Source organism: Oncorhynchus kisutch, linkage group LG28 (assembly GCF_002021735.2).
Source record: "Oncorhynchus kisutch isolate 150728-3 linkage group LG28, Okis_V2, whole genome shotgun sequence".
NCBI classification, from domain to species: Eukaryota; Metazoa; Chordata; class Actinopteri; order Salmoniformes; family Salmonidae; genus Oncorhynchus; species Oncorhynchus kisutch.
In genome coordinates, this window is record NC_034201.2 from 16,183,279 (window position 1) to 16,208,929 (window position 25,651).

The 25,651-nt window shown below is 40.0% G+C and overlaps 1 protein-coding gene across 1 annotated transcript; it reads right to left on the reverse strand.

Annotated features, from left to right (window-relative positions):
- Positions 1-18: 18 nt before the first annotated feature.
- LOC109872914 (protein phosphatase methylesterase 1-like) lies at positions 19-22,790 on the reverse strand. The gene is made up of 14 exons (XM_020464340.2): positions 22,498-22,790; positions 21,843-21,936; positions 14,485-14,577; positions 12,700-12,757; positions 12,541-12,592; positions 11,919-12,073; positions 11,621-11,711; positions 11,450-11,515; positions 11,255-11,381; positions 8,438-8,567; positions 8,263-8,307; positions 8,012-8,076; positions 985-1,052; positions 19-483 (listed from the first exon to the last, which is right to left on the reverse strand). Exons 1-14 carry the CDS (start codon positions 22,581-22,583, stop codon positions 480-482), a joined length of 1,134 nt encoding a protein of 377 aa, XP_020319929.1. The 5' UTR covers positions 22,584-22,790; the 3' UTR covers positions 19-479.
- Positions 22,791-25,651: the final 2,861 nt, after the last annotated feature.

Sequence of the window (25,651 nt, forward strand, 5' to 3'; positions counted from 1 at the left end):
GAAATGAAAAGATCTGTAGAAATTGTCCTAATGCATTTTTAATCATCATTCTTAAAATCCAACGATGTTATTAAACACATAGCACAACATGGAGTTACCCAAAATTGAACAAGAAACATGCAAGCCATCACAGGAAAAAAAAAAAAAAAGTTGAGTGGGATGGTTGAAACCAAATCCCTGCATTATTAAAAAACAAAAAGGTTGAGTCATATTGGCAAAAGATCTACATGTACATTTCGCAAAGTAATACCTAATTTTCAAAAGATTTAAATTTAAGAACCAAAGTGCTGAGAATTTTGCAGTTGTACAGTGCTGAAGTTTATTTAATTTATCCCGATCTATTTTCTTCCAGTTGGGAGTCATTTGCAGAAGATGGTGTCCATGAGGCTCCAGGCAACTCCTCCATAAGTGCTGTTTGGGTCCAGGGCAAAACTGGGACTTTTCTATGTAGTTTACTATTTATTTGGATCCCATTCCCATTAGCTGTTACAATTTGACAACAAAAAAACAAGAACACGAAAGCATAAAACACATGCCTTTTGGTTTTCCTGTACCAGTTAGCATCCCATTAGATATCGAAAATAATTACTTATACAGTACCTACCAATATTGGTGTATCGTTAATCGTTACAAAACTTTATATTGTATGACGTCCATAATTTATGAGTAGATTTTTTAAATGTACATACATTGAGGGTTTTGTTTTTTATTTGACAGAGTAGAGAGATAGAGTCACAAAGGCAGTGGGACAGATTTGTACCCCCGCCAACACTGGGAAGCATGTGTTGTAGGCAGCAGTCCTAACTGCTAGACCACCCAGGCCATAAATCATGTGATTTTAACAGTTCAGAGAAGCGATACATGTTTGTGCAGGTCTTAACAATGAGATTGTACATTGACTATTGGACAAGCAGACTTAAAAGTAATAAACAATATTGTAAACAAAAGTGTGATATGTTTCTATTCGAGTTAAATGAGTCTTACCACAGGAAACCCTCCTTGAGTTCAGTGAACTTGTGACGGACCATGAACGAGGCCAGAGCATCTGCTACCTGGGGAAACAAAAGCAATATGGATTTAGTTCGCAGACTTTACGTCCCAGACATTGAGAATAGGGTTTGGCGGTATACCGTATTTAACTATATACACCAGTATTTATGCACGGACCGGTTTGGGTTTTTACATTACCTTCTATAACGGTATTTGAATGTTTTGTTTGTTAAATGTGATACACCGTAAGTAACGTCCATTTTTACAGTTTACTCCGCTACTTGAGTCATCCCTCTCCGCTCCCTCTCTCCATGCCCCTTTCCACACAGACCTAGTCCCATCCTGTCACTCAAGGAGCGCATGTTGTTGCTTGACCATGAGACACTTTAGTTCAGTCTGCATGCTCAAAGCAGCACATGTAACAATGTTGATGACAATGATGCTATTTCCACTTTGATCTTAATATAAATCCACAAGTGTTCCATAATTACAATATTAGTTTTTGATTCTTACATCTGCAAACAGCTAGTGTGTATTTTCTTAGCAAGTTAAGCTAAAACGTGTTAGCCACTAATGCTAAATCGCTAGTTAGCTGGCTATGGCAGGAGACTAAACTCAGCAAAAAAGAAACATCCTTTTTTCAGGGCCCTGTCTTTCAAAGATAATTAGTAAAAATCCAAATAACTTCACAGATCTTCATTGTAAAGGGTCTAAACACGGTTTCCAATGCTTGTTCAATGAACCATAATCAATAAATGAACATGCACCTGTGGAACTGTTGTTAAGACACTAACAGCTTACAGACGGTAGGCAACTAAGGTCACAGTTATGAAAATTTAGGACACTAAGAGGCCTTTCTACTGACTCTGAAAAACACAAAAAGAAAGATGTCCACGGTCCCTGCTCATCTGCATGAACGTACCTTAGGCATGCTGCAAGGAGGCATGAGGACTGCAGATGTGGCCAGGGCAATAAATTGCAATGTCCGTACTGTGAGACGCCTAAGACAACGCTACAGGGAGACAGGACAGACAGCTGATCATCCTCGCAGCGGCAGACCACGTGTAACACAGGATCGGTACATCCGATCATCACACCTGCGGGACAGGTACAGGATGGCAACAACAACTGCCCGAGTTACACCAGGAATGCACAATCCCTCCATCTGTGCTCAGACTGTCCGCAATAGGCTGAGAGAGGCTGGACTGAGGGCTTGTAGGCCTGTTGTAAGGCAGGTCCTCACCAGACATCACCGGCAACAATGTCGCCTATAGGCACAAACTCACCGTCACTGGACCAGACAGGACTGGCAAAAAGTGCTCTTCACTGATGAGTCGCGGGTTTTGTCTCACCAGGGGTGATGGTCAGATTCGCGTTTATCATCGAAGGAATGAGCGTCACACCGAGGCATGTACCCTGGAGTGGGATCAATTTGGAGGTGGAGGGTCCGTCATGGTCTGGGGCGGTGTGTCACACCATCATTGGACTGAGCTTGTTGTCATTGCAGGCAATCACAACGCTATGCGTTACAGGGAAGACATCCTCCTCCCTCAAGTGGTACCCTTCCTGCAGGCTCATCCTGACATGACCCTCCAGCATGACAATGCCACCAGCCATACCGCTCGTTCTATGCGCGATTTCGTGCAAAACAAGAATGTCAGTGTTCTGCCATGGCCAGCGAAGAACCCGGATCTCAATCCCATTGAGCACGTCTGGAACTTGTTGGATCAGAGGGTGAGGGCTAGGGCCATTCCCCCCCAGAAATGTCCGGGAACTTGCAGGTGCAGCAAGAACTGGCAAATTTAGTGCAGTCCATGAGGAGGAGATGATGCATTAAGTACTGCAGTGCTGGTGGCCACACCAGATACTGACTGTTACTTTTGATTTTGACCCCCCCTTTGTTCAGGGACACATTATTCCATTCCCATTAGTCACATGTCTGTGGAACTTGTTCAGTTTATGTCAAATCAAATTTATTTATAAAGCCCTTCGTACATCAGCTGATATCTCAAAGTGCTGTACAGAAACCCAGCCTAAAACCCCAAACAGCAAGCAATGCAGGTGTAGAAGCACGGTTATGTCTCAGTTGTTGAATCTTGTTATGTTCATACAAATATTTACACATGTTAAGCTTGCTGAAAATAAGCACAGTTGACAGTGAAAGGACGTTTCTTTAATTGCTGAGTTTATAAAATAGTGTTAAGTACCTCAATGGACCGTAAAGGTAATCACTCCACAAACTATCACCGTGCCCTTAAGGAAAACACAAATATTATGGACACATTAGAAATAGTGGATATTTGGAGATATTTGAAAACCCAGACCTAGTGAGATAGACCGAGGAGACTTAATCAAGCTAGTCGTCTTGACTACTGTCTCTTTCTCTCTTGCTTCAAAGTTGTAAAAAGTTTTGATAGGAGACAGAATGTGATCGGATCATCATCTAATTGGCATTCACATAACTCTTATAGATTTGACGGGGATATTGGAAATTTAATCAAAGTTTACAGGAGGATAACTTATTGTTAACTAAGACAAAATAATTGTAACTAAATTTGTCCAGTATAATATAGGTTCAGCAAATCCCCTTATTGTTTGGGTTACCTATAAATGTACCTTCAGAGGTCATTCAATTCAATATTCATCAATAATAAAAAAGCAGTTTCTGGCTAAAGAGACAAGACTAACAAGGGAAATCCATTCACTAATAGTACAGGTAGAGAGCAATAAAAACTACAGAAATACAAAATAAGTTAGAGGAAAAACAAAAATAACTTCAACTTTTTCAAGTTCAATGTAATGTAATCTATTACAAAAATAAAGCAAAAGATCTGAAAAATGCACAAAATTCTTCCTGAATCTCCAATACAGGAACGCTAACAAAAAGAATATGCAGAAACTTGTTACTGAATACAGAGTCATCTATGATTCTCCGAATAATATTTTAAAAGAGGAAGCTAATTATTTTAGGCAGATGTTCTCCTTTCTGTCTCATCCTCTCCCACTGAATGAAGATTACGGTAAGGAATTATTTCCAGTACTTAATTGAGGAAATGAAATCCTTTCAGTCTGGAAAAACCCCAGGGCTTGATGGCATACTGGTAGAGGTATATCAAGCCTTTTTTGATATACTAAAAGCCCCCTTGTTAGATTGTTTTAAACTACTCCCATAGAAATGGCAGTCTGTCAGGTACTCAGCAGGAAGGTCTGAGTTCTCTTTTACTAAAACAAGATGGCTAAGACCCAGATGGCAAATATAAAGACCCAGTCTATCTAAAAAACTGGAGGCCCCTTACACTTCAATGTTGTGATGCAAAAATACTAGCGAAATGCATAGCACTCAGAATTAAAAAAGGGTTTTACCAGGTATTGTTCATCGTGATCAGACACTTTTTTTTACATGGACGATACATTGGAGATAATATATGACAACTACTAGAAATAATAGAACATCATGAAAGCCAGGCCTGGTATTTATAGCGGATTTTGAAAAGGCATTTGATCAATTAAGACTGGATTTTATTTATAAATGCCTGGACTTTTTCAATTTCGGTAATTCTCTTATAAAATGGGTAAACATAATATAAGGCAACCCCAAGTGTAAAATAGTAAATAACAGCTACTTCTCAGAGAGTTTTGAATTGTCAAGAGGCGTTAAACAGGGGGTCCGCTGTCACCATATATATTTGTTATGGCCATCAAAATGCTAGCTCTTAAAAATCAGGTCTAATAACATTAGAGGATTAGAAATCCAAGGCTTAAAAACAAAAAGGTATCCACGTATGCCGATGATTCAAGTTTTATATTAAGTCTGGAAGCTAGATCCCTGCAAATGTCTCACTGAAGATCTAGATATCTTTTCTGTACTCTCTGGACTAAAACCTAATTATGATAAGTGTACAATATTATGTATTAGATCTTAAAAAATACAACTTTTACATTACCCAGCAATTTACCAATAAAATGGGCTGATGGTGAAGTAGACATACTTGGTATTCATATCACAAAAGATAGAAAACTAGTAAAAATAGACATGTGCTGGTTGATAAAATACCTGTATTTATGGGAAAGATGTTTGAAAAGGGTATTTTGTTCTTAAATTATATTGTAAATTGGAATGGTAGAGTCATGTCCTTCATGGAGTTATCAGAATTGTACGGGAAGGTTTGCTCAATCCAAGAGTACAACGAATTCATTACAGCATTGCCCCAAAAATGGAGGTGGTGGGTGGCAGCGGGAGGAGGTGGGGGACTGGTCTGTCTGCCCAATATAAAGGATCATAACTGGTGGAGGCATAAAAATAGCATAAATAGGAAGGTATACCAGTTTCATTTGAGGACCAAGATGTTGACAACTGTGCCATACAGATTGCAAATTAGTTGGGGAGAGATTGTTGATGTACCGATTCCATGGTACAGGGTGTATGAGTTGATATATAAAACTATGCAAGATTCAAGACTTTGTGCTTTTCAGCTAAAATGATTATATAGACTTCTTGCCACCAACAAAATATTTGGGGCATAAAATCATCGAAGTCTGCAGATTTTGTTGTCAGGATACAGTATCAATAGACCATTTATTTTGGTATTGCCCTCAGGTAGCCGGTTTCTGGTCTCAGGAATGGCTGACAATGCATAGCATTGATCTAAAATTTACCCTAGAAATAGTATTGTTAGGAGATCTGGAGAAAGTGGGCAAGTCCATTACTAATACTCTTAGCAAAAATATTTATCTTCAAATCGCAATCTGTGGATTCTATTCGATTAGATAGATTGAAATTGTACGTTAAACATCACAACATAGTTGAAAGATATGTGTTGCATAGAAATCCGAAGAGGGTGGCCAGCAGAGATAGATGGGATGGGCTGAGGGAAGCTGAATGTTGGGTTGTTGAATTGGAGACAAGCGGGAGTGGAGTTGCTGTGCGGGAGATATGATTGTCAAAGTAAAACATTTAAAAAAGTCTAAATAAACATAATAAAAAGTATGTTTGAATGACACTGTGTTTTAACCATTAATGCCGGTTTGCCTGAGGCTGATGCCGTGCAGGTGTTTGTACACATGCATATACACACTCTCATTCCAATAAACGCATAGAACACACACATACATGTAATAGTGCCAGACATGCACACAAACATATACAGTTGGCATTGCTGTTATGATTTGAGTTGTCCTTGATGTCCTTTGTTTCAAAATATATATATATATATATTTAAAAAAAATTTGGTTTGCTGTTTTCTTCTGTCTTACTTTTTTCTCTTTAGTTCATTCGCTTGGATGTTGGTGCATTGGGGGGTTCCTGGGGGTGGGGAATGTAATTAATAGTATTTATTATTATTATTATTATTATTGGGTGTATGACTGTGGGAGGGGTCTCGAATGGTTGAGGAACAGCTCAACCATTCGGGGGGGTGGAACTTGGAGGGTTCGGGTTTACATTTTTTGGCCTGGTGGGAGATCTGTCAACGTGCCCTTGAGCTGGGAATTGACCCTGGATGCTTCTGCGTATCGCTCTGAATGGGATCTGTTGGATGACTGGTATGATGTAGCTGTTGAGCGGCTTCACTGCAAGTACATTGTATGTTTCGGATATTCAATAAAAAATAAACAAGCTAATAAAAGTACTGAGTCAGAGCAAACGTAGCTAGCTAATACAGCCTGATACCAGTACTGGTGGAGGCCTAAATCAGCATGTTGTTTGTGCAACAGTATCTTCTAAATCAAAGAGGAATAGGCAAAGCATGAATATGTTGGCTGTTTGAATGAATATTTAATGTAGCCAAAGATTGTAGGGTCCCTGAGGAAACACTGAACATAACTTTGGTTCCTACCCTGTCACAATAACTCATCCATAGCATTTTCATTCGTTGTCATGTCAAACACTGTACTCAAACTGCCCACTATTAATTATATTCTAACTATAGAATTATAATAAATATTCTATTTCCATGATTCCAAAAGTTCACCCAAGTGTTTTGATCTAAATCGCATATCATATCATGGCAGTGTGGAAATGATCTCAAATGAGTGCAGGAAATGCAGAAATTGACAGAAATGCAGGAAATTATTTTAGGTTGAAGTTGAATTGAACAGTATTTAAAAAATATATATATATATATTATTTCACCTTTATTTAACCAGGTAGGCTAGTTGAGAACAAGTTGTCATTTACTGCGACCTGGCGTATAAAACAAACGGAGAAAGACCTATTGAAATAATTTGGAGTGTATGTCTTGCCAACCTAGGGTCACGCACTACTCAAAGCAAATGTAGAACTTTTATTAATCAAAAACATAAAATACCGTAATAAAAAATAAAAAGATAACATGATATTTTGGCCATATCGTCCAGCCCTAATTGAGAATAGTATTTTGTGTGCAATATTACTTTCGCTGAAGCTCGACTATCGCAACAAAATGGAAAACAAAGACATGCCAACTTGAAGTCATAGTTTCATGTTGGGGTTTGGATGAACGTACATTTTTTAACCATTAATTCCGCGTGGTTCAAATCAAAGTTTATTTGTCACGTGTGCCGAATATTACAACCGGTGTAGTAGACCATACAGTGAAATGCTTACTTACAGGCTCTAACCAATAGCGCAAAAAATGTATTCGGTGAACAATAGGTAAAGAAATAAAACAGTAAAAAGACAAGCTATATACAGTAGCGAGGCTATAAAAAGTAGTGAGGCTACATAGACACAGGGTTAAAACAGAAACAACTCAATGGGTTAAGTTTAGGCATTCATACCAAGTGGTTAAGGTTATGGCTATGGTTTGGGGAAAGCATAAAATGTTGGTCTAAGCAGCGTGCTCTGGATCTGAGCGTTGTGTGTTCCAGCCCAGAGCTCTGCCGTAGTTTTTCATTTTTGGGGTGAGCGCCGAGGACAGCATATATCGACCTTCTCTTTTCAAACGTCCAAAATCGACATGTGTTTCTAGTAACCTGCCTGCACATGCACCAAGCAGTTGTTTAGCCTCATACCTTCATATCCAGACGGTTAAAACCCACTCACTTTTTCAGGGGCGTCCTCATGGACAGCATGGCCACACTGAGGGAGCACCTGCATCTGGAACTTCCCTGAACACAAACAGAACACAAATCTTCATGTGCAACACACTTCTATTGGATTTAAAGGATGTGACAGTAAACCAACAAGGAGTGGGTGGGGGAAGATCTACAGTGGGATTTCACGGTCACTATCAGCGCCATAATTGTAAACAACCACCCAACCTAACACACATTAATCTATGAGGCCGTCCTCACCTTGCATCTGTCCAATTGTGAGATCTTTATCAAGCCTGTCCACACCTGTAAAGAGGGAAATGTTATATCAACAATGTGTGCTCTAGTCCAATGTCAAAGACAAAAAGGTATTTTAATTATATTGAAAACAATTTAAAGTCATGTGGATTAAAACTGACTTAACTAAGGGACTCACCAGCGAGCAGGAGCAGTTTTGGCACAGGGCAGGAGAGGAAGAGGGCAGACAGTCCACTGAACCAGCCCTCCCAGTACTTCTCTGTCTTTGACAGATCAATCTGCCAGGTATAGAGGCTCTCCTTCTTCACCTAAAGAAGACCAAGAGACAGGCAAGTCAGTTAAGATCAAATTCTTATTTACAATGACGGCCTACCCCAGCCAAGCCTTAACCCAAACGACACTGGGCCAATTGTGCGCCGCCCTATGTTAATTTTCTCTTCATGTACACACTACAACAGACTGTAAAGGTGGGAAATGTAATACATTTCCCCAAGATGACATATGCACCCAGATGTATACATCAACTGGGTTATTCCAAGAAAAAAAATGGCCTTTTATATATTTTTTTTGCCCCAGCCCAAGGTTCATCTGTGTAATGATAATGCTGTTTAATAAGCTTCTTGATATGCCATACCTGTCAGGTGGATGGATTATCTTGGCAAAGGAGAAATGCTCACTATCAGGGATGTAAACAAATGTGTGCACAACATTTTAGAGAAATAAGCTTTTTGTGCTCATGGAAAATTTCGGGGATCTTTTTAACTCATTAAACCAACACTTTACATCTGTATACATTTTTTGTTCAGTATAAATAAAGGCTCGCTAAGGGGCCAAAATTCAGTATTTTGACATCTCTCCATCAACACTATCACTTCCAGGAAGATTTGAACCAGAATTGAAAAGCCCTAGTTATTTTGTTGCTTTCGATTAATTTCTTATTTATTTCATCTGATTAGTTATTAATTTGTCCCTCATTTTCTGGTCACCCCTGTAACGTGAACTGAACTCTCATTTTAATATGGTAAAACCATTAATACAAATTTAAAAAATGTCTAAAGAAACAAGTTACACTTCTCAACATGCACCGCATTTGTGGAATGGCCAAGCCACTAATGCCTAAGAAGACTTGTGTATACAAACCCACCTATATACATACAGTACATTCGGAAAGTATTCAGACCCTTTCCCCACATTGTTGCGTTACAGCCCTACTCTAAATGTATTAAAAAAAATGTTTTCCCATCAATCTACACACAATACCCAATAATGACAAAGCAAAACAACATTTAGAAACGTTAGCATTAAAAAATTTAAAAACAGAAATACCTTATTTACAATAAATAATCAGACCCTTTGCTATGAGACTCAAAATTGAGCTCAGGAGCATCCGGTTTCCATTTTATCATCCTTGAGATGTTTCTACAACTTGGAGTCCACATGTGACAAATTCAATTGATTGGACATGATTTGGAAAGGCACACACCTGTCTATTTAAGGTCCTACAGTTAACAGTGCATGTCAGAGCAAAAACCAAGCGATGAGGTCGAAGGAATTGTCAGTAGAACTCTGAGACAGGATTGTGTCGAGGCACAGATCTGGGAAAGTGTACCACAAAATGTCTGCAGCATTGAAGGTCCCCAAGAACACAGTGGCCTCCATCATTCTTAAATGGGAGACGTTTGGAACTACGTAGACTCTTCCTAGAGCTGGCTGCCCGCCCGGCCACACTGAGCAATCGTGGGAGAGGTAGGTGGTCAGGTAGGTGACCAAGAATCCAATGGTCGCTCCACTGTGGAGATGGGAGAACTTTCAAGAAGGACAACCATCTCTACAGCACTCTACCAATCAGACCTTTATGGTAGAGTGGCCAGACAGAAGCTACTCCTCAGTAAAAGGCACATGACAGCCTGCTTGGAGTTTGCCAAAAGGCACCTAAAGGACTCTCAGACCATGCGAAAGAAGATTCTCTGGTCTGATGAAACCAAGATTGAACGCTTTGGCCTGAATTACAAGCGTCACGTCTGGAGTAAACCTGGCACCATCCATATGGTGAAGCATGGTGGCGGCAGCATCATTCTGTGGGGACATTTTTCAGCAGCAGGGACTGGGAGACTAGTCAGGATCGGGGGAAAGTACTGAGAGATCCTTGATGAAACCTGCTCCAGAGTGCTCAGGACCTCAGACTGGGGTGAAGGTTCACCTTCCAACAGGACAGTGACCCATAGCACACAGCCAATACCATGCAGGAGTGGCTTCGGGATAAGTCTCTGCATGTCCTTGAGTGGCCCAACCAGAGCCTGAACTTGAACCCGATCGAACATCTCTGGAGAGACCTGAAAAAAGCTGTGCAGCCAAGCTCCCCATCCAACCTGACGGTGCTTGAGAGGATCTGCAGAGAATAGGAGAAACTCCCCAAATACAGGTGTGCCAAGCTTGTAGCATCATATCCAAGAAGACTGTCGTGGAAATTCAGTACTGAGAGAGACTTGGTCTTGGTAATTTCTTCAAATAATAATCTTTATTTAATATCGATTAATTATTGCAATAATGAGACCGTCAGCCCACAAGTCTTGATGGACTGTTAGGCGGAGAGTCTAGCCTTTACAGACGATGCAGTTTTCCTATAGCTGATACCAAGATTGCTTAGTCAGTCACTTCTAACCTTCCCATAAGCCACCTTGGTTATCTACACAGGATGGTATTTTACTTAGCTTCCCAGATGCAAGGAAGATGAGACAGTGTGTGTTCTCTCTCTCTCTCAAATCTTTTATATAAATTTGTACAGATTTCTAAAAACCAGTTTTGCTTTGTTATTATGGGTCAGTGTATAGATTGAGTGGGGGGGAAATGGTTTAATCCATTTTAGAATAAGGCTGCAACGTAACAAAATGTGGAAAAAGTCAAGGGGTCTGAATACTTTCCAAATGCACTGTAGGTATAAAATGTAGTTGTTTTTAAATCAACAACATTTCCCACTAATCAGCTCAGCCCTGACCTCTTGGTCGTCCTCCTTCTTTCTCTTGTGATTGGATTCTCCTTCCTCCTCCTCCTCCTCCTCCTCTTCAATGATGACTTCACCGATGCTTTTGGAGACACCTGGACTGTTAAGGGGTTCCTCACATCTATGGAAGAGGTAAAGACTTATTTAGTTACAGGTCCTGAACAGTCACATCTGAAAGTCCAGACTTACTTTTTCACCTGGCCTCCCATGGACACCCGGGCTGACTCAACGTTTCGGATCTGTCCACTCTTCACACTGATGGGGGATGGACAAGTTCAGAGAACACATTACTTGGATTATGCTCTATTAGTAAAGCATTTGAGTATTTTTACACTTCAGCGTGTATAGACAGCATCTCACCTCCACTCAATGGCATTCTCCACAGACTTAAAGGTCTTTGGTCGACTCCTGAGGAAATTCTGCATACTGTTCAAGGCATCCATTGCAGTGCCTGAATAAATAATAACACAAATATGATTAACTAATCAGTCAATCATTAAATTGATGAATACGCCTAGCTGTGTCATATCACTTTACTAGAAGCATATAAAACAATGAATTAATCAATTCTCTTTTTTCAGCTCCCCAATTGCTGCTGGTTTGATCATCAAAAGTCCCGATCATGGGACAAAAAAAACAACACAAGTACTATACTCACCTTCCACGACATCAATGACACAAAGGCCAAGTAACGACGGCACGTGGTTGGCTGCAGCGGTATGAACTGCTATAGCTCCACCCATGCTGTGTCCAATCATCATGATCGGAGGTGGGTTTTCTCCATAGAGTGCCTCAACCACTTTGCCAATGTCCCTGGTGGAGACAACACCAGCATCAACCATCTGTAGGAACGATCTCACTCATACAAACCAGCCTTATCCAGCTCCTCAAACAACCAGACAACAGAATATGGACAATATAGGAATCTCTGTCCCTTAGTTTCCAGAGCAGAGACGTCAGTTTCTTCCCACTGGCACTTTGTTGATATAAACACTATGTTGGGGATGCAGCAAGCCTGTTTTCTCCTTGCATCAAACAGCAGATTAGTGTCTCAGTGGGAGGCAGCAGCAGATGGTTCATCTGACTCAGTCCTCTCTTCACCCCCCTGCAGTACACCTACACCACTGCCTCCTGTCCTGTCCTGTTCTGTTCCCTCCCATACCATCTCAACAACACAATACCTCATCACTCGCCCTGCAGAACACTCATCTCTGAATGACAGAGCGTGTGGGTTATTTTATCTGTAAATGTTAGTAGCCAAAATATTCCTGACAACTTACTTGGCCATTGTTTCCGCTGAGAGATCGTCAGAATTCTTTACTTTGGTGTCACCTGTGTGGGACAGAAAATTGTTTAAAAAAACGAATACTATTGAGACGATTGAATGTGAGGTAACCAGATGAAATGTGTGTTATCATGAGGAAGAGTTAGCCACTCACCATGGGCCCTGAGGTCCATAGCCACCACCCTGCAGTTAATTCTGTTGTATATCACCTCCTGAAAACACAAACCAACTCTGCTATAAGGCAGGCTCACAAACATCCTGCTCCATATTCAAGTCACTTAACACAACCTTAAATGCAAGACATGTTGTGATGGTACAGTGGTGCCTCCTTTAAAAAGTTGCATTATACTGCAGCACACCTTGCGGGCTGCTGCAGCATTCTATGGCATTTTATTTAATTGTCAGCCATTTTTTAAGTTATTGCAAGTTAGTGCTAGTTTGACCACCAGTGCAACTTTGAGAAGCATTTAATAGTCTCCCATATTGGCATTACTAGATAATTGAAAACCTTTGTAATAACATAGTATATGGGATTGATTAAGAAATGTGGCTTAGGATTAGGATGGAATGGAAAATTTTGGAAAAATATTGCGCTGTTCAACGTGACGGTCGGGAGTAGGCTACAGCATAAGAGGATTGGAGGATTCTAAATTAATATCTAAGGGGCATAACATTTCCACACCCTAAATTGTAGTGTAAGCCATACTCATTTTGCCTATGGCAGGCATATGGTATATCTAAAAATATGTTTTTCGTGACTCTCCGCTAATAATTACAATTCGAGCATTTTACATTGATATCTAAGGGGGATTTTCCGTTAGCATCTGTGAGAATATCTAAGGGTCTTTTATATAATTCTAAATTCATTAATAATAAATCACTTGTTTAAAAAGTAAAGATATTTTGGAGATTTCGTTTTCATTTAACCTAGAGTGAGAAAAAGGCAATTCTTGAACATGGGGTGAGACATTCACTCATTTGTAAATAAAGCCAGTTTGCCATTTAGAATAATTTATTTCAGGAGAAACCTAACTTGATTATTTAGCATACATCACTTGCTTATATTCTGTCAACACATATCTTAAGAATATAATTGAACATGTTCATTTCTCCATGCTTGTCTCAGAGCAGCGCAAAACAGTGCTGAAATCGACGTCCACAGCAGGAAGGCGCATACATAAAACATACACACACATTATATATAAATAAATGATATTTTGGAGATTGTCATTTTCAAAACAAAGACAGTGAGCAATTGTAATCTGAATAAAAGGCCAAAATAATATTTATAAAGGCCAAAATATAGCTCTGCTAATAGCCATAATGATGCTATACAACATGACCATGTGTGTTTGAAAGAGTATTTTCCAGTAAGCAACAATTTCTATGCCTTCATTAGACAACCTTGTTCCAATATTTCTGTATTTCAGTGATATTTATTCCCATAGTAATTCCTTATGGATCAATAACTAAATCAACATCTGCATTTTGAAAGAGTATTTCTATCATTATTTTATTAATGACAAAATAAAGATGCTGATGAAGAAACAGTACAATATGTTTTACATTTGGATAATGAAAGCATTTTGAAAATATAAGCCACCTGCATTTGTTTATTAGGCTACTGTGCAGTCTGACAAGTAAACATAGCCTACAATACACACAATTCAGTTTCACTGACAGCCGCAATTTGTATTTTTTTCGATTTATGTCACCCATTCATTGTCAGAGACACAGTAGGACCCACAAGCAGAATCAGAACTAACTCCCCCTTGTGCTGGTCTGGAGCAATGACGTGGTGACGCAGGGTACCGTACTAAATCACAAATTACCTCTAAGTCCCGCAGCGTAATGTTGCAACATTTAAAGGAGGAACCACTGTGTGTGTGTACATAAAACAGGATGGGTGCTCTATCTGGTATTTGATAGTATTACTCACAGTGAACACAGCCCAGGAGAGAGCAGAGTGGCCTCCTCCATGGAGCAGTAGAAGCACAGGACCATGCTGGCCACTGCTATAGATTCTGAACGTGTGCAGAGTAGTCAAGGAATATAGAGTCTAGACACATCAGGGCTTCTGTTAAAGCCAATAAAACTTGCCAGGAGAAGAAAAAAAAATCCTATGGCAAAATAATACTTTATATTCATTGATGGAAATACCAATTGATGGAAATACAGTAGACCCTCATGCTTATCGGTCTATAGGATAATTTCCACAACTTTGTGGAATTCGGCCTCGAGTCTTCGTGTATCTTATTTATCTAACAACTTTCACAACTAAAGTAAAAAGACTGTCCTCACACTGTCAGCTGCGTTTATTTTCAGCAAACTTAACATGAGTAAATATTTGAATGAACATAACAAGATTCAACAACTGAGACAAACGGAACAAGTTCCAAAGACATGTGACAAACAGAAATTGAATAATGTGTCCCTGAATAAAGGAGGGGGGGTCAAAATCAGAAGTAACAGTCAGTATCTGGAGTGGACACCAGCTGCATGGAGTACTGCAGTGCATCTCCTCCTCATGGACTGCACCAAATTTGCCAATTCTTGCTGTGAGATGTTACCCCTGCAACACATTGCGTTGAGATTGCCTGCAATGACAACAAGCTCAGTCTGATGATGCTGTGATACACCGCCCCAGACCATGACGGAACCTCCACCTCCAAATCGATCCCCCTCCAGAGTATTAACACTCATTCCTTTGACGATAAACGTGAATCTGACCATCACCCCTGATGAGACAAAACCATGACTTGTTAGTGAAGAGCACTTTTTTGCCAATCCTGTCTGGGTCCAGTGATGGTGGTTGTGTGCCCATAGGCAACGTTGTGCCGGTGATGTCTGGTGAGGACCTGCCTTACAACAGGCCTACAAGCCCTCAGTTCAGCCTCTCTCAGCCTATTGCGGACAGTCTGAGCACTGATGGAGGGATTGTGCGTTCCTGTTGTAACTCGGGCAGTTGTTGTTGCCATCTGACAAGTTAACATAGCCGACATACCATGCATACTAGAGGCCAACCGATTGATTAGGGCCGATTTCAAGTTTTCATAACAAATCGGTAATCAACATTTTTTTGGACACCGATTATATTGCACTCCACGAGGAGACTGCGTGGCAGGCTGAATACCTGTTATGCGAGTGCTGGAAGGAGCCAATATAAGGTGCTAGTTAGCATTAAACTAACTTATAAAAACCAATCTTAACAATCACTTGTTAACTACACATGGTTGATGATATTACTAGTTTATCCTGCGTTGCATATAATCAATGTGGTGCCTGTTAAATTATCATTGAATCACAGCCTACTTCGCCAAACGGGTGATTTATCAAGAGCATACGCGAAAAAAGCCCTGTCGTTGCATCAATGTGTACCTAACCTTAAACATCTACACCTTTCTTAAAATCAATACACAAGTATATATTTTTAAACCTGCATATTTAGTTAATATTGCCTGCTAACATGAATTTCCATTAACTAGGGAAATTGTGTCACTTCTCTTGCGTTCTGTGCAACAGAGTCAGGGTATGCAGCAGTTTGGGCCGCCTGGCTCGTTGCGAACTGTGTGAAGATCATTTCTTCCTAACAAAGACAGCCAACTTCGCCAAAAGGGGGATGATTTAACAAAAGCGCATTTGTGAAAAAAGCACAATCGTTGCACGAATGTACCTAACCATAAACATCAATGCCTTTCTTAAAATCAATACACAGAAGTATAATTTTTTTAAACCTGCATATTTAGTCCAAATAAATTCATGTTAGCATGCAATATTAACTAGGCAAATTGTGTCACTTCTCTTGCGTTCATTGCATGCAGTCGGGATATATGCAACAGTTTGGGCCATCTGACTCGTTGCGAACTAATTTGCCAGAATTTTGCATAATTATGACATAACATAGAAGGTTATGTAATATAACAGCAATATTTAGACTTATGGATGCCACCCGTTAGATAAAATAAGGAACAGTTCCGTATTTCACTGAAAGAATAAACGTTTTGTTTTCTAAATGATAGGTCATTAATATGGTCAAATCCGTAAACTAATGCTCGTATTTCTGTGTGTTATTACATTATAATTAAGTCTATGATAGCGCAGTCTGACTGAGCGGTGGTAGGCAGCAGCAGGCTCCTAAGCATTCATTCAAACAGCACATCCCCGTGTTTGCCAGCAGCTCTTCCCAATGCTTCAAGCATTGTGCTGTTTATGACTTCAAGCCTATCAACTCCCGAGATTAGGCTGGCAATACTAAAGTACCTATTAGAACATCCAATAGTCAAAGGTATATGAAATATAAATGGTATAGAGAGAAAGTCCTTTAATAACGACAACCTAAAACTTCTTACCTGGGAATATTCAAGACTCATGTTAAAAGGAACCACCAGCTTTCATATGTTCTCATGTTCTGAGCAAGGAACTTAAACATTAGCTTTCTTACATGGCACATATTGCACTTTTACTTTCTTCAACACTTTTTTTTTGCATTATTTAAACCAAATTGAACAGGTTTCATTATTTGAGACTACATTTATTTTATTGATGTATTATATTAAGTTAAAATAAGTGTTCATTGTTCATTCAGTATTGTTGTAATTGTCATTATTACAAATATATATATAAAAATTGGCCGATTAATCGGTATCTGGTTTTTGTTGGGTCCTCCAATAATCGGTATCGATGTTGAAAAATCATAATTGGTCAACCTCTAATAACATACTGTAGTAAACATGGGAAAGTGCCTAATTCCTTACATAAGGGAGAGCAGGCCATCTCCAGACTTTCCCGGTGACCTCAAGTACCCTCAATAATGGCTGAAATAGAGAATGCGGGCAAGCGGGAGACCGGGGTTCAATTCCCCGATGGGAAGTATGAAGTAGGCTGTCCCTGTAAATAAGAATTTGTTCTTAACTGATTCCATGTGTGTTATTTCATAGTTGTGATGTCTTCACTATTATTCTACAATGTAGTGTTGGATTCAACATTTTGAACATTGAGATATTAATAATAAATGATAGAGAAGAAGCATAGAATATTAGGAGTGAAAGAGACGACTGGGTTTTAGGTCAGAAGTGAATGGTTTTCTGTAGAAAGCCAGATGGCGTTGGAATGTGTTGGGGGAAGGGAGGAGAGCACTGCGTTGATACAGGAAAGAGATGGACATCTGTGGATTAGGTAAGGTCAGGAGGTGAGGTCAGATCCCCTTAAGGGAGTAATAAGGGTTTGGTATCCTGTTACCCTTTTCCTGTTGAACCATAAGATGTAAGGATTGGAGGGAAGGAGGAGTGTCTTAAGTGGGATGTATATAACTGTGATGGTGAGAAATGTTTTGCTATCTGAACACAGCTGTACAGAACCTTTGGGAAGTATTACACTTGGTTAAGCTTCTCTAGTGTCCGTGAGTCATTTACTCTGAAAAATAAGAACCTAGCAGTAGAAAATAGTAAAAATAAAGAAATCCTGGAGTGAGAAGGTGTCCAAACTTTTGATTGGTACTTGCTTAATTAATTTGATTAATTACAGAAATGTCACAACAGTTGTTGTTGTACCGGTCCCACAGGTGTGATGATCGGATGTACCGATCCTGTGCAGTCATTATTACACATGGTCTGCCACGGAGAGGACGTTCAGCTGTCCGTCCTGTCTACCTGTAGCGCTGTTTTTGGCGTCTCACAGTACGGACATTGCAATTTATTGCCCTGGCCACATCTACTGTCCTCATGTCTCCTTGCAGCATGCCTAAGGCACGTTTCTGCACATGAGCAGGGACCTTGAGCATCTTTCTTTGTGTTTTTCAGAGCCAGTAGAAAGGCCTCTTTAGTGTCCTAAGTTTTCATAACTGTGACATTAATTGCCTACAGTCTGTAAACTGCATGTTTATTAATTGTTTATTGAACATGCCTGGAAATCAGTGTTTAAACCCTTTACAATGAAGAGCTGTGAAGTTATTTGGATTTTTACAAATTATCTTTGAAAGACAAGGTTCTGAAAAAGGGACATTTCTTTTTTTTGCTGAGTTTATGTGCACAACATACAGAACCGATTTTAAATGGGGATTTATTTTGCTTCTCCATCGCCCATAAATTGAATAAAAATTGTAAAATCAATTGCCTGTTAAGAACAGTTTCAGTGCACAATAAAAAAAAGCTACCATTTTTATTGGTAATTGAAGCACCATTAAACTGCAGGCAACAGGCTATCAGCGCATCACCTACTACTTTACAATGTGAACTGGAAGCAGTATGCATTTTGAAAAAAAAAAAACTAGTTCATTGTTTGAAACCTGAATGTTTTACTTCATATGAGGCATCTCTGCAGCGTATCTCTAAAGCGCTCAGACTGGGGCGAAGGTTCACCTTCCAACAGGACAACGACCCTAAGCACACAGCCAAGACAATGCAGGAGTGGCTTCGGGACAAGTCTCTGAATGTCCTTGAGTGGACCAGCCAGAGCACGGAGTTGAACCTGATCTAACATCTCTGGAGACACCTGAAAATAGCTGTGCAGCAACGCTCCCCATCCAACCTGACAGAGCTTGAGAGGATCTGCAGAAAAAACTAATGGAGAAACTCCCCAAATACAGATGTGCCAAGCTTGTAGCATCATAACCAAGAAGACTAGAGGCTGTAATCGCTGCCAAATACCTAAGTAAAAAGCTATAACGTAACAAAAATGTGGAAAACGTGAAGATGCACTGCATCTACCGTAGCTTTGATTGGACTGTCAATATCATACTTAAATTTTTAGCAGGCAACCAGTCATCATGAATCATGTCAACAATCTACTGGCAAATCGTTTTCAACCTTGACATAAATTTAGATAAATCGGCCAAACATTAAACAACAAGTTGGAAATCGCAAATTCAACAATGAGTGGTTTGGAAGGAATCAGTGGCTAACTGCAAGAGTTGCAAAGCAATCACTATTTTGGGTCCCCTGCCTGCTATTCGGTGGAGGGAGTGTGGTCCAAGTCTCAGTTTAAGGGTGTCTTTTTCAAGCTTAAAGGATTAACATTCACATGCAACACTATGAGCCAGAAAAAAGGTTGAATAGATTGGTTATGCTGTCAATCCAGCATGACTTCTGCCGCGTTCAAAACAAATGGAAACTCGGAACTGGGTAATTTCAGACTTCAGTGAGTTCAAGACAACTGGGAACTCTGGGGGAGAAAAAAAAGTTCAGACTGGAGAAAATACGTTTTGAACGGTGATCCAACTCAGAATTCCAAGTCGTGAATTCGGGCCTCTAGTTTTTTTCCGAGTTCCCAGTTGTCTTGAGCACCACAAATCCAGAGAATGCAAAACTTTGATGACAATGTTTCATGACAAAATTTGCCCAAAAGATGGAGCACCGCGCCAACTTCCTGTTCAAGTGAGTGCAGCACAACGATGAATCCAAAAAGGCTGCATAAATGATATGCCAAGGAGATACGTATACTGTAGCTAGGAAAGTAATACTAAGTGTATGTTGTGTAGTAAGCTGTTAGTTGCCCATGTGCCTCACCCTAATAATTTGGTCCCTTTCCCCCTCAGAATTTAGCCTACTGTTCTGACTTGGTGGTGCACATGTAGCCTATAGCATGTTTTAGAGAAATGTTATCATCAAATATTGAAAGCTTTCATTGTCTGCTTATACGACCCCGTTATTTATACCATGGTTCTGACTTGGTGTACAGGGAAAAACTAAGAATGGCCCATGTTCTGAATTCTGTCGCTGTACATTTCAAAGGTCCCGAAAAAAACAGTTATATTGACTACGCCCGTCTTAGCTCGCTCATCAATGTCCTAATCAAAATTACAGATGGCCTCTTATCTCCTCATCATTCCCTTATGCCATAGTTTGTACATCTCAATTGTAAGTAGAAATTAAGCAAGTCATCTATATCAGCTGTTTGTTTTTTTTAAAGGCAGTAAATGAGGCTAAATGAACTGTTTCGCTGCCAGACAAGGCTCTGCTGAAAGCCAGGTGTAGCAGTGGTAAGAAATCACTCCATGGTGCTGAAAAGAAAGCTCGGCTGTTGGGATAGCTTTACATAGGCCCTAACAGTTTGTGGGCACCGTTTGTCACCTTTATAGTGCAATTAATTTATTGTTTAGTGGCTTTGCTGGCATGCATAAGTATATAAAAATATAATTTAAAAAAATGTTAAAGGAGTTTGCCCCACCAAGATTTACATGCCAAAATCACCACTGTTCAAGGCACATTATCTTCACAAATATTTAAGATACTGTTCACTGACAGCAGCAACTAAATAATCAGCTGGGACTATTGCCACCGGCGCTGCCAAAATTGCGGGCACCCCCAAATAGGCATAGGTCTACGAGTTTATGATTTAAAACAATTCACAGCTATTTTTCTTTTTATAAGTTAATGATTATCGATTCCGCTGTGGCCAAGTAATATTTCCATTTACTTTAGTATTGGATCCACCGCTATGCCATTTCTCTCCTTTTCTATTGGTTTTCATCTCAACTTTCTATTGATGTCCAGAAGCCAAAGGCACCATACTGTACCAGTCATAATAGCAACCCATCCTAGTTGTTGCATCTTAAGATTAACCCTGTATTCTAAGTTCCTAACATATGGAACCGCTATAAGGTTTGCTGTTTAGAATGTTGTTTTCCCACGAATTGCATTTTGGCAATTGCTTGAAAATGAAGTTTTATTGGCTGCTTCATCACAGGAGTTACATGTTATGTTAAAACACATTAACATAATCTAAATGTGATGCATGTCATTCTGAGCACCATGGGTGGACGCCCTAATGGGTTCGTAAAGGTACTGCATGGTCAATCTGCCGTCTGTAGTGGCCGTGCAGCATTTACAGCCACTGCAGAAGGCAGGGCATTCATACCTCTTGCACTTCGAAGAGAAGTGCAGAGCTGTTGTCAAGGAAGTGAGTTTGTGTTTCCAGGACCTCCTGACCCCACCTACTGTCAACCAATCATGTCAATGCAGAGATATATGGAGCCCACCGCATTGTTACAACATGTGGGCAGCGCATGGTGATGCAGTACTCAGCAATTAACACATCCTCCATATGGAGTCTCTAACCACATTTTCAGTTCAAGCATAAATTGTCTCTTACAATTTAAATGTCTCAAATGGCCGGTAAATTAAAATCTTCCCGGTCATGTTGTCCAGTGCCACATTATATGCTCATGATGCACTGGATCAGGATTTACACACTGTATGAAAGGCTTTGTATTATTTAAAAAAAATAAGATACATTATTCATGGTTCTATTCAATGTGTAGAAGTACAGTAGCAAGCTTATGGGCTCTGCAGTAAAGGATATATCTTTGCCGTTATCGTTTTCCACTTCAACATCTTCCATCGTTTCAAAGTATTGACTCCAGGACAGAGGGGAGAAGTCTCTCTTCCGTCCAGGTCTGTCTCAGGTGGAGTACAAGAAAACACGAAGATTACACTGTTTGTTTAAAATAGTCAGTCCTACATTATCCTCTAGTTCAAGTCCAGTAGTACACACTCAAATAACAAAAGTGATGAATATGGAGGCAGCACAACCCATAAAAGAGTCGTAGCTAGAAAGCTCAGCAACTGCTTTCAGAACGGTCACTTGACTCAAGTTACTGATGATGACAACCTTCTGACCTGTCAAAAACAGCTGTCTGTCGCACTTGAATGGAACAACAAGTGAATAAGAGCATTGTTCACGACAAGATAATATAATTGAAACGCCTCACTAGTTTCAGTACAAAATGTAAACTGTCAGATAGATTGAACTGTTACTTTAGCTAGCTTGCTAACGTTACCCATTTAGCTTGCTAGCAATGTTGTGAACTTAGCTAGCTAGCTTTGCCACAGTTAAAAATAGAAAGAGACTGTTGTTGGCTCATGTTAGTTAGCATTCTCCAGTTGAAGTGCTAAGTCACAACTATCAGAGAAAACCTCGCCAAGCACCCCAACTACTGTACTGACTATGAACTCACCCCATTCTCATTTTAGACCCAGACTGCAAACCTCCTGGCACGGGAGGTCTGGAGGCTAACAAATTCAAATGCAGCTGTTTCTCCATTCAGTCGAACGCGGGGCCAAGGCCGTTCAGTCAACTACCAAATCTTGCCCCTCCTTCTAACCAACCATACGCTACGATTTTTCTTCCAATACCGGGTAGCTTTTTCGCAGCAACAAATTGAAAAGAAATCTGCAAATGCAGCTAATATTGTTCTCATTTCACGACACAACCAATCCTCTCCCACAACCCATTTGCCACATTGCACTCTGGGATATGTCTGCACACTGTACACTATTCTCAACTAAAACACCGAGATACAGACATACAAAAACTACATTTCACAGAAAACGTGGCTTGACATATGTAAATAGTAAAAGATGACGTAATCATTTTTACCGAAATTATAATCATTATCATAATACCAACTGTTATGATCATAATAGTCATAACTGGAAACCTAATCATCATCATCATCCCTGGGGTGCAAGTTAATGTAATACCTCTATGGGTGAAAGGCATCAGTCCCCTGCATACAGGTATGTACACCTATGTGTGCAAGTGTGCACCAATAAACGGAGGTGAAGTATATTACTGGTGGGCACTACCATACAGTAACCAGTAGAATGCAGTGTGATGCAGGGCAGAAATGAGATGTGTCCTTTTTATACACACCTGACTCCTCAGTCAATGCAATTAAGAAATAGCCTCAATTCTGACATGTGGAATGATGTGTGTAAGCTCTTGTGTGTCTGTGGTAAACAGGGATTGTTACACCATGCCATCATCATCATTGCTTCAATCTCCCCCATCATTCCCTTCCACCCTGACCAGGATGAAGGTTGATATTTCTGAGATTCCCTGAGGTGCTGAATGCCATGAGGTAACAGCACACATATTATGTAATCATGGAGAACACAGGTAACAACCCCGGTTACTGCTATGTCCTTCAGTTAACCTTCTATACTCAAATAATGTCTTCCTCTATCCTGAAAGCATGCAAACTGTCATTAATGAAAATAGAGTCATCCCCCCTATGTATATGGTAATGTCATCTATTAAATGACCTAGGTGACTCCTACTACTAGAGAATATCCCTCACTGCAACAAAGCACTAGAGGGCAATACAGAAGATATTATCAGAGCTCAACTACAGACCAGTATAACCCTGTAGAGCTCTCTCAGGAACAAACTGTTCTTGGCTACAGAGAGTGACTGAGTAATAGACCAATCATTGTTTACGGTTCCCCTCTACACTGTACCTAAAGTACATACAGTATAACACCGTTGGTTTCCGTATCATAACTCAGCAGAAATAACAGTTGTTGGTGAAGTTGTGGCTTATTGATGTGATAGAGAACCACAAAGCTGTGGTTTGTAAACTTCCTGGTACTGTTAACTTGAAAGAGGTGGTGGGAGACAATCATTGAGCACAGACATAAACACATACACACTCTCTTGCTCGCTTCAAGCACGAACACACACTCAATAAGTCTTTCAGATGTCAGCTGTGACGCTCTCCAGTGTTTAAAGGGCCTCTCATACTAGTAATACTAGTGACACAGCAGGAAATGAACCGTCAGGCTTATAGAATCAGAGTTTTGCATGGAACAAACAAATCCCCAATGTTCTTCAGAGGAACCTATTTCACTGTATCACAGCATTCACTTTCTGCACATGCAGCAGGTGCTCAATGTACCACATGTATACTGTATGTACTTTTACCCATTACTGAATCAGCGTACAAGGCCTTGTAGACATTTTGATTCCAATATGTTTTATATAGTATCAGTGAAACCAAGTACTGGCAGGCAGACTCTGGCTGCTATTGCCATGGTTTTCATGTAGAGATATAGTGCACAACACCAATCAGTAGGCCATAGGTGCTACCCAAAATGCTTAGGAGACTGAACAAACACCTGCTTCTGAATGCTTGCAGAGCATCCATTTTCTAATATAGTAAGTCAAGAAACGCCCTTCTCCTTTGTTTACTCAGTTTGCCATGTAGAGGAGCAATGCTGTGCTGAAGTGACTATTGCTACGAGAGGACATGATTTGATTTTAACAGACAGTACTATTATTTGCCACCCCAGACTATTATTTATCCTCACTCAGTGTTGCTGCATTTTGTGCACATCACATTTATGTAAGTTTGTTTTGTCTCATCTTTTATTTATGCAAGAAGAAAATATCCTTTTGGTTGACTCAATCTAATTCTGATGATTGATGTTTGATCCAGTTTGTAAAGACCAAAACAGTGTTCCTCCTAACTTAGCCTCTTGATGGGCTGCAATTGTGTATACACATTCCACTCTTACTCTTGCCTTTCCTATGCATCAAGGGGAAGAATTAACAGATGTTGCTCTAAACCAGTGGTTCCCAAACTTTTTATAGTCCCGGACCATTTCAAACATTCAACCTCCAGCTGCGTACCCCCTCTAGCACCAGGGTCAGCACACTCTCAAATGTTGTTTTTTGCCATCATTGTAAGCCTGCCACACACACACTATATGATACATTTATTTAACATAAGAATGAGTGTGAGTTTGTCACAACCCAGCTCGTGGGAAGTGAGAAAGAACTCTTATAGGACCAGGAAACAAATAGTAATATAATAATAATCAATCATTTTGCTTTTTACTAAGCCAGCTTACATATAAAACCTTGTTTGTTCATCAAAAATGGTGAATAACTAACCACAGGTTAATGAGAAGGGTGTGCTTGAAAAGATGCACATAACTCTACAATGTTGGGTTGTATTGAAGAGAGTCTCAGTCTTTTTCCACACACAGTCTATGCCTGTATTTATTGTTTTTGTGCTAGTGAGGGCTGAGAATCCACTCTCACATAGGTACGTGGTTGCAAAGGGCATCAGTGTCTTAACAGTGCGATTTTCCAAGGCAGGATACTCTGAGCGCAGCCCAATCCAGAAATCTGGCAGTGACTTCTGATTAAATACAATTTTCACAGAACCGCTTGTTGCAATTTCGATGAGGCTCTCTTGTATATGGATAACGAATCCAGTTGTTTGTGTCATCCGTTTCCAGAAAGGACCTGCGTAATTGCGCACCCAACTCAGGTGCTTCGCTATATCACATTTGACATTGTCCGTAAGCTTGAATTCCTTTGCA